At 42.6% G+C, this 10,660-nt stretch overlaps 1 protein-coding gene across 1 annotated transcript in view; it reads right to left on the minus strand.

Annotated features, from left to right (window-relative positions):
• Positions 1 to 10,061, minus strand: part of LOC137301780 (cytosolic carboxypeptidase 4) — a 166,208-nt gene extending 156,147 nt beyond the window's left edge. The window contains exon 1 of the mRNA XM_067971410.1: positions 9,935 to 10,061. Coding sequence (XP_067827511.1) covers positions 9,935 to 9,991 — 57 coding nt within the window. The 5' untranslated portion in view covers positions 9,992 to 10,061. The remainder of the gene's footprint in view (positions 1 to 9,934) is intronic.
• Positions 10,062 to 10,660: the final 599 nt, after the last annotated feature.

Consider the following 10,660-nt stretch of genomic DNA (forward strand, 5'->3'; position numbering starts at 1 on the left):
TGCCCTGTATACCCAAGTACAGGTCATTAATATATATCAAAAAGAGCAGTGGCCCTTAGCAAATTTCATAACCATGCAGCCACTGTCCCTTTAATCCCATGGGCTTCAATTTTGATAACAGGTCTATTATGTGGTACTTTAATAAACGCCTTTTGAAAGTCCATATACACAACATCAACTGCACTACACTCATCAACCCTTTCCCATACTTCATCAAAGAACTCAATCAAGTTAGTCCAACATGATTTGCCTTTAACAAATCCACGCTGTCTTTCATTTATTAACCCATATTTTTCCAAGTGGCAATTAATTTTGTCCCAGATTAGAGTTTAAAAGTTTCCCCAACGCCGACGTTAGGTTGACTGGCCTGTAGTTGCCAGGTTTATCCCTCTCCCCTTTTTTTGAACAGGGGTGTAACATTTGCAATCCTCCAGTCCTCTGGCACCACCCCCATATCTAAAGGAGGATTGGAAGATTGTGGCCAGAGCCTCCGCAATTTCCACCCTCACTTCACTCAGCAACCTAGGATGCATCCTATCCAGACCGGGTCTACTTTGAGCACTGCCAACCTTTTAAGTACCTCTTTATCTATTTTTACCCTATCCAATTTCTCTACTACCCCTCCTTTACTGAGAAATTGGCAGCATCCTCTTCTTTAGTGAAGACAGAGGCAAAGTACTCATTTAGTATCTCAGCCATGCCTTCTGCCTGCACAAGAAGATCTCCTTTTTGGTCCTTAATCAGTTTAACGACGGTGGTAGGAAAAATAATGGAATCTTTACTCAAAGATGTAATAGAAAAACAACTAGAAATTGAAAATATAATAAAGAGTAATCAGTACAGATTTCAAAAGGGAAGGTCATGCTTGACCAACCTTATGGATTCTTTGATGAAGTAACAGAAAGAGTGGATAAGCAGTAAGAGTGGATAGTAGATGTAATATATTTGGATGTTCAAAAGGCCTTCGATAAGGTACCGCATAGTAGATTCATGAGTAAGATCAGAGCATGTGGAGTCAGGGGACAAGTAGCAGAATGGATGGCAAACTGGCCACAAAACAGAAAACAGAGAGTAGGGATTAAAAGTATTTACTCAGACTGGCGGATGTGGGAAGTGGTGTTCCACAGTGCTGGGACCACTGCTGTTCACCATTTTCATGAACAATTTGGACTCAGGAATCAGAAGCATAATTTCAAAATTTGCAGATGACACCAAATTGGAGGGTATAGTTAATACTGAGGAAAACTGCAACCAAATATAAGAAGATATTAATAAACTTGCATAATAGGCATGTAAATAGGAAATGAATTTCATTATAGTTAAGTGTGAGGTGGTGCATTTTGGTAGGAGAAATAAGGAAGCCACATACTCCTTGGAAAATATGAGTCTAAATAGGGTAGAGGAGCAAAGAGATGCAGGGGTACAGATTCACAAATCATTAAAAGTAGCGATGTAGGTTAACAAGGCCATAAAAATGCAAACAAAGCACTGGGGTTCATTTCTAAAGGAATAGAATTGAAAAGCAGAGAAGTTATGTTAAACTTGCATAGAACCTTGGTTAGACCACACTTAGAGTACTGTACACTGTTCTGGTCTCCATATTACAAAAAGGATATAGAGGCACTGGAGGAGGTGCAAAAAATATTTACAACAACTTGCATTTATGTAGCGCCTTTAACATAGTATAATGTCCCAAGGTGCTTCATAGGAGCATTATCAAACAAAACAAGAAGGATACCAGAACTGAGAAGTTATAACTATCAAGAAAGATTGAATAGGCTGGGGTTCTTTTCTCGAGAAAAGAGAAGGCTGAGGGGTGACCTGATAGAGGCCTTTAAAATTATGAAGGGGTTTAATAAGGGTAGACGTAGAGAAAATGTTTCCACTTGTGGGGGAATCCAAAACTAGAGGTTGTAAATATAAGATAGTCACTAATTAATCCAATAAGGAATTCAGGAGAAATTTCATTACCCAGAAAGTGTTTAGAATGTGGAACTTGCTATCACATGGAGTAGTTGAAGCGAATAGCATGGATACATTTAAGGGGAAGCTAGATAGGTACATGAGGGAGAAAGGAATAGAAGGTTATGCTGATAGAGATAGATGAAGAAGGGTGGGAGGAGACTCGTGCAGAGCATAAACACCAGCATGGACCATTTGGACCGATTGACCTGTTCTGTGCCGTAAATTCCATGTAATTCTATGTAAGTTATCTGCCTTCAGTATTTTCTCTTAAGGCTTTTATGTTTTTTTCTTCCTCCAATACAAACGAAGGAATGTTGTGTATACATGGGGCCCGATATTAGGAGGGCAGCGGGTTGGCAGCGGGGGGTCGACTGGGCGCGTGGGTGATGCGCCCAGTGAAATCGGGGAGCTCCGCACACAATCGCAGGCTAATTGAAGCCACTTACCTTTGCTTCCGGGTTTCATGCTGGAAAGCTGCGCAGTGGGCGGACTGCGCATGCACAGCATAGGCTGTCAGCTGGAGGAGCCTTTTTTAAAGGGGCAGTCCTCCACTGACTGATGCCGCAGAAAATAGGAAGAGTTACAGCATGGAGCAGCCCAGGAGGAAGGCTGCTCCCAGGTTTAATGATGCCTCACTCCAGGTCTTATTGGATTGCGTGAGGAGGAGGGGGAGGACAGAGATCATCCCCCCGGCGGGAGGGAGGAAGTGGCCTGCCTCTGCCACCAAGAAGGCCTGGCTCGAGGTGGCAGAGGAGGTCACCTGCACCACCAACATATCGCGCACCTGCATACAGTGCAGGAGGTGCTTCAATAACCTAAGTAGGTCAGCCGAAGTGAGTACACCTACTCATTCCTCTACGCTCCATCTGCCACATCACCGCCCCCACCCCACATCTCCTTCTGCACTGCCAATACTACTTTATCACATCACTCCTCACACCCACTCAAAGCTCATCCTCATCTTACATGAACTTACTCACCTCGCCAGTACTCATCCCACCACTACCACTCAACCCAATCCTCATACAATCTCATGGCTCTATCTCATACTCACCCTCTCATGCATCTCTTTCACGGTCAGCCTCACTCAACCTGCCACTACCTGTGCTGCAGCCACAGGGCATGCATCACATATGTGCAGTAGGAAGCGTAAGGCAAACATGTCGTGAGCATGAAGGGGATGCACAAGGGTGTTTGAGGGTTTGTCATGGTTTTTACTTATATTTAATTTCTGATCAACTCACATTACATATTATATTGTCACCACTACTGCCACTTCTTTGCGAATCTTGTCTGGTTTGTGCAATCATGCCCTTTCCTGAGGATCACTATGAAGACCCACAACTGATGCCACCCATTGTGTCACTGCAGAGTGGGTGTAGGTGTATTTGCAGGGCTCTTTTGTGCAGACGACTGAGAGACGTCGGCGATGTCCCCCGTGGCACCCTGTGGCGAGGGTAGTGCCTTCTGCGACGCATCTTTCTCTGCCGTTGCCCTCCCTCCTGCTGTGCAGGTGGATGTGTCACAGCACTGTGTTGTGGAGCTCCACGTGTCAGGCGTGGACAGCGAGACTGGTGATGCTGTTCGTCCTCCGAGGAGGTCATGACTGCAGCTACGACGGCCCCCAACCGGAAGATGTACATTTGAGGGGGTCCACAAGGTAGGTAAATGTGTCTGGACCACCGGGGTAAGTGTGCAAGTTGGTGAATTTTATTGTTAGGAGGAGGGTGGTGGAGGCCAAACTTTGTCCAAAGTGACAGAGTGGCCTCCTGCAATGAGTGAGGGTCTTTCCCCCCCCTGTCAAATGGACCTTTGCAGCTGCCACAGGCTGATGGCTGCAACACATCCATTTCAACTGGGACTGTTTCCCCCAGTAGGAGAAACAGTCCCAGTTGATCTGAAAATCCTACCCCTCCTAAAATATCAGGTCTGTAAACGACCTGAAGTGCCTGGTTAATTACTACAAGTGGCACCCCGTGCGCATGTCAGCACATCACTGGGGAACCTGGAAGTGGGCGGGTTGGAGCCGGGCTCCGGACCCGCCCCGGGAATCCCCGATTTTCGCAGCCCCCCCGCCACTCGGGGGTGCGAAAATCGAGCCCATAGTGTTTAAGTTACAAAGTCCTTATATGTATCTTTTTTTTGCATGTCCTGGCTGTTCTTGAGTTGTTGGTCTTTTGGAGATTGTGTTGGTTTTTTTTAAACTTTTGGTCAGCTTTAGCTAGTTTTCTAGTTTGGCATGTGTTATGGTTTCTCTTCAGATTTGCAAACTCCCACCACTCAAATTCAAAAAAGGATCTGTCAAATATAAATAAACAGAACCAATCACACAGCATTGCTTAAGTTTGAATTATTGCACACTCCTCTTGCTTATTTGATTGACATTGCCAGCTAATGAACAGCTCCGTCAGATTGTGGGTAGTTTTGTGCTGTGGGCTCATACTCGGTAGAAATTGAGTTGCGGCCACCCAACTTAATTTCATAGAGGGTTCATATAACCAACAAAGAGCTTGCATCCCATTGGTTTGTGCTGGATTCTTCATTAAAATGTTACTTCTCATAAAGACACAGTGACAGATATAATTGCACTGCTTGTCTGCTCTTTTTTAATTAGGATTTGAATGTCATATATTGCACCTGTCTCATGAGCTTACTCTTTGCAATAGTTTATGTCTCCAGGCTGGGGCCTAGATTACTGAGCAGTGAAATCATTTAAAACAGGTGCACCAAAATTATGATCAAAAGTGATTTAATTATAATCAAACATTTCTGCACCTGTCCCATCGCCTCTCTGTATTATTCTTTATCCATTTTTCTCCCTCAGGCATAACGTTTGTGAAGCATATGAAGCAATCTGTCTTGTTTAGGCTTGGTAGATGTCTCTTTAAATCAGGCACTGTACAAGAAGGTTTAAAAAAACATCTGCAGCCTCGTTCCATATGTTGCAGAGATAACAGGCTTGAGAGAAAGTCTAACATAATTTTCAAATATATACAACCTTCATGATTGTTTCAGTTATGGATATCAAAGCCCTTTTTTAAAAAAATGAGGCTGGCAGTTTCTTATTTCCAATGAGTTTTCACAACCTATTGAGTATAAAATGGGGCAAATTTGAGAATTGCTGTTTGAGTGGAATTGAATCGAACAAAATGAAATCTTCAGATAAAGGCAGGTAGATTTTTAGCTAACCCCCTCATCTTGTAAGGGGACAAGAATTGAATATGAGAGTAAACTAGCAAGAAATATAAAAACAGATTGTAAGAGCTTCTACAAATATGTAAAAAAGAAGAGATTAGTGTAAGTAAACATGGGTCCCTTAGAGGCAGAGACAGGAGAAATTATAATGGGGAATAAGGAAATGGCAGAGACGTTAAGCAAATATTTTGTATCTGTCCTCACAGTAGAAGACAGAAAAAACATACTGGAAATAGTGGGGAACCAATGGTCTAATGAGAGTGAGGAATTTAAAACAATTAAGATTAGTAAAGAAAAAGTACTAGAGAAATTAATGGGACTAAAAGCCGACAAATCCCCTGGACCTAATGGCCTCCATCCTAGGGTTTTAAAAGAAGTGGTTGCAGAAATAGTGGATGCATTGATTTTGATCTTCCAGAATTCCTTAGATTCTAGAACAGTTCCCATGGATTGGAAGATAGCAAATGTAACTGTGCTATTCAAGAAAGGAGGGAGAGAGAAAACAGGGAACTATAGGCCAGTTAGCCTGACATCAGTAGTAGGGAAAATGCTAGAATCTATTAATAAGGACGTTGTAACAGGGCACTTAGAAAATCATAATACAATTAGGCAAAGTCAACACTGTTTATGAAAGGGAAATCGTGTTTGACAAATCTATTAGAGTTTTTTGAGGGTGTAACTAGCAGGGTAGATAAGGGGGAACCAGTGGATGTAGTATATTTGGATTTTCAAAAGGCATTCGATAAGGTGCCACTCAAGAGGTTGCTACACAACATTAGGGCTCATGGGATTGGGGGTAATATATTAGCGTGGATTGAGGATTGGTTAATGGACAGAAAATAAAGAGTAGGGAATAAACAGGTCATTTTTGGGTTGGCAGGTTGTAACTAGTGGGATGCCGCAAGGATCAGTGCTTGGGCTTCAGCTGTTTATAATCTATATCAATGACTTAGATGAGGGGATCGAGTGTAATGTATCTAAGTTTGCTGATGATACAAAGCTAGGTGGGAAAATAAGCTGTGAGGAGGATGCAAAGAGGTTGCAAGTGAGTGGGCAAGAAGGTGGCAGATGCAATATAATGTGGGGAAATTTGGTAGGAAGAATAGAAAAGCATAATATTTTTTAAAAGGTGAGAGACTAAGAAATGTTGGAAATCAGAGGGATTTGGGTGTCCTTGTCCATGAATCACAGAAAGTTAACATGCAGGTACAGCAAGCAATTAGGAAGGCAAATGGAATGTTAGCCTTTATTGCAAGGGGGTTGGAGTATAAGAATAAGGAGGTCTTGCTGCAATTATATAGGGCTCTGGTGAGACCACACCGGGAGTACTGCGTACAGTCTTGGTCTCCTTATCTAAGGAAGAATATATTTGCCTTAAATAGGGTGCAACGAAGGTTCACGAGATTGATTCCTGGGATGAGAGGGTTGTCCTATGAGGAGAAACTGGGTAGAATGGGCCTATATTCTCTGGACTGTAGAAGAATGAGAGGTGATCTCATTGAAATGTATAAAATTCTTAAGAGGGCTTTTTAAAAAATTTGTTCATGGGATGTGGCGTCGCTGGTGAGGCCGGCATTTATTGCCCATCCCTAATTGCCATTGAGAAGGTGATGGTGAGCCGCCTTCTTGAACCGCTGCGGTCCGTATGGTGAAGGTTCTCCCACAGTGCTGTTAGAAAGGGAGTTCCAGGATTTTGACCCAGCGATGATGAAGGAACGGCGATATATTCCCAAGTCGGGATGGTATGTGACTTGGAGGGGAACTTGCAGGTGGTGTTGTTCCCATGTACCTGCTGCTCTTATCCTTCTAGGTGGTAGAAGTCGCAGATTTGGGAGGTGCTGTCGAAGAAGCCTTGGCAAGTTGCTGCAGTGCATCCTGTGGATGGTACACACTGCAGCCACTGTGCACCGGTGGTGAAGGGAGTGAATGTTTAGGGTGGTGGATGGGGTGCCAATCAAGCGGGCTGCTTTGTCCTGGATGGTGTCCTGGAGGGCTTGACAGTGTAGATGCTGATTGGCTGTTTCCCCTGGCTGGAGAGTCTAGAACTAAAGGTCACAGTCTCAAGATAAGGGGTCGGCCATTTAGGACTGAGATGAAGAAAAATTTCTTCACTCAGAGGGTTGCGAATATTTGGAATTCTCTATCCCAGAGAGCTGTGAATGCTCAGTCATTGAGTATATTCAAGACTGAGATCGATGTATATTTGGACACTATGGGAATCAAGGGATTTGGGGATAGGGCGGAAATGTGAAGTTGAGGTAGAAGATCAGCCATGATCTTAATGGCGGAGCAGGCTCAAGGGGCCATTTGGCCTACACATGCTCCTATTTCTTATGTTCTTAAGAAGGAGGGGAGCTGTATATACAATTGTTGTTTATAAAGAAACCGATTAACATAAAGATTCACAATCTTTTATTGTTTTCCATTTTAAAGAAACAGATGACTAAATCTACTTTGTTTCCTGCAAGTTTTTTTTGATTTTATACGTTCTTCCCTTTTTCAGGCTCTTGCCACCTTTCCACCTCGCCGAGGATCAGGTTTTGGCCATTTAGGCTCCAGTGCCATATTCCTTCCAAGACCAGCCACAATTGTTGCCCAGTCCTCCTTTATGTTGTTCTTCCTAAGCCTTTTCTTGCTTCCCAGTCCATTCTCCTGGCCACCCCACTGACCTTTACTGCTTCTGGCAGCTGACCCAATGCTCTTTACAGACTCTCCAACTAGTGTTCAGCTGGTGTTTATGGCTTTTCAGGGCGCCCCCGTAGCCTTTGTAGCCTCTCTAGTTGCCCCAGTATTCTTTGCAGAAAATATTTCTAAACCACTGTTTTCTTTTCCTCCAGTAATCAGTTCATTGCCTCTATAGAGGGGAGCAGGAACCCTATTTCAGTTTTTATTTACTCATTCCCTCCTCTGCTCCTTCAATTTTTGTCTCTACCCACTCCCTCTGCCTCCACCTCCTACTTAAATTATCAATTTATTGCCCCGCCCCCGGCTAGTTTAATTTTTCCCTCTGCCTTCTCTCTTTCTAGACGTTCCCATCTATCATACTTTTCTTCACATGTTCTCCCGGCTGCCTTCTGGCCAGCTGCTCCACTGGTGTTCGCAGCCATCCCTGGCCACCTTGCTGAATTTTGAGTCCATCCTGCATGGTAGCCCCACAACTTAAATTATTTATTTATTTCCCCCCCCCCCCCCCCCACTGCTTAAATATTTGCCTCCACCCTGCGCCCTCTGCCTCCAGCCTCTACTTAAACTATTAATTTATTTTCCTGCCTACCACTTACATTTTTCCCTCCTCCCCACCTCTTCTGCTTCCATCCTCTGCTTAAAATTTTAGCCCCATTATCATCTTGCCTGCTGCTTTAATTATTAATCTTTATCAAACAACATAGCCCCTGATTTTTCATGAACAATGCCACAGGAAATCTACGAATACATTATTAAAATTCTTGCATAAGATGCACACCTCCTATCCATAGCCTTTACTTCCTGTCGCCATGATTTTTGGTCATGCTAATTCTTAAAATTAGAACTAGGCCAATTAGGAGTGAAATTGGGAAGCATTTTTTCACACAATGGGTAGTGGAAATTATAGAACTCTCTCCCCCAAAAGTCTGTGGATGCTGGCTCAATTGATTTTTGTTGGGGAAGGGTATCTAGAGACATGGAGAAAAGGTAGGTAAATGGAGTTGAGGTACAGATCAGCCATGATCTAATAGAATGGTGGAACTGGCTCAAAGGGTTGAATGGCCTACTGTTTTCCGATGTACATTCTCCACTTATAACGGGCACGTTTGTGCAAATGCGATTTGCCCATTATACACGATGGCTGGTATAACGCGGCAGCATTAATAAAATTAAAAATCACTGCATGAATAGCATTGATAGCTGGACACAGTCTAGACTAACACTGTTATTAACCTAAACATTTGCCAGAAAGTCTTTTAAGCTTTTTTACCACCTCCATAGCTGGGCACAAGATAAGAGAAATAACATTAACTGATGAGTAGTTTTTTCGCAAATAACCAACAATTTGATTAGGAATAAAACAGTGAATGCCATTTTAGAGAAATTTGGAATTATAATTTTTCCTACAAGCAAAATAATGCTACTTCACTCAGTGAACATTAGGGCCAGGAATTTCCTCTATTTCTCATCTATTGCAACAAGGTGATTGAGGGCCGGTATATCTGCCATAGGCTGATGAGGGATCCTGATACCAGAGTAGGGGTATTACCCCCTTTAATAACCTCGCAATTAAGAGGTAATTGCTACTGGAGTGGGTAGAGACCTCCCCCAGCCAGATGAGCATAAAAGAGCGAGGTTCAACAGAAGTAGGAGAACTGGAAGAGGCTGAGAGTTGGAGAGTTTTCTTGGGCCTGCTGAATCTAATATACTGTGCAGTTTTGTTTTGTGTTCTGTAAACTATAAAACGTGTTTTAAGAATGGATGATTCTAGGACTATTGTTTGTAGGATGGTAGTGCCATGTAACAGTATAAATAATAATTTTGAACAATTTCTATCTAGTTTATTATGTTTCCAAAATATGTCATCTATAGCAACATGCAGATATATAATCCCAGTTTGATTTAATTTAAGTATGTACAAATATTAGTCTCTCACATGGAAATAATTTAAAAGAAGTATTACCTGGACCATTAGATTAGGACAATACAATCTTTCTGAAGTTTGAAGCAGTTGAGAAAAACTGTACCTATGAACCTGAACATAAGAGATTCTGGAACTTTTTTAAATATCCTGAAAAAGGCATCTTACCGTAAGTGTTGAAAGAAGAACTTCCAAGCCTGTTGCATTTCCTGAAGCAGAAGTCATCTCTGCCTTGGTCTCTGAGAGAGACAGAAAAAGTATTTCAACTTTCAAAGCAGAAGCAAAAGAGCGCTCTCTCTCTCTCATTTGAAATTGCAGAGAACACTGGACAGTTGCTTTTGTGGGCAGATCAGAGGTTGACATCACTTGTCTTTGGCACAGAGGGAGGTATCAATTTTCTGATGTAAAAATTTTGATGAGTGCTGAATATAAAATAGCAAAGTGCTGCACACTAAGCAGCCAGCGGTATGCACCAAGGAATGCCCCCACCAAGGAACAAGAGAAGGACAGAAAAGCTGATCTGGCAAACTCACTGCATTCCCAGCTGATCTGTTTATCACTCCCAAAGGGAAACAGCGTCTCCACTTTTCCATCAGCGTCTCCAAATGAAATTAGACACAACAAGCTCCACAATGTTGTCTTTCGGTAGAACTAATGTCAAAATTTACTTGTGCTGTCCTTTTTAACCCTTTTCTCTTCTTTACCAGAACAACCGTCACAAATTTTGAACAAGCAACAAAATCATTGAAAAATCAGGCGGGGATTGTTATTGTCAATCAAAATGCAAAGTGTGCTAAGTGGCAAAGGATAAACAATATGATAAAGAGCTTTAAATGAAACTACAGCACAACAGAAAAAAAGGTAGTGTATAGGAGAGTCAGTGGCTACATAAGA

Source organism: Heptranchias perlo, chromosome 34 (genome assembly GCF_035084215.1).
Source record: "Heptranchias perlo isolate sHepPer1 chromosome 34, sHepPer1.hap1, whole genome shotgun sequence".
Lineage (NCBI taxonomy): Eukaryota > Metazoa > Chordata > Chondrichthyes > Hexanchiformes > Hexanchidae > Heptranchias > Heptranchias perlo.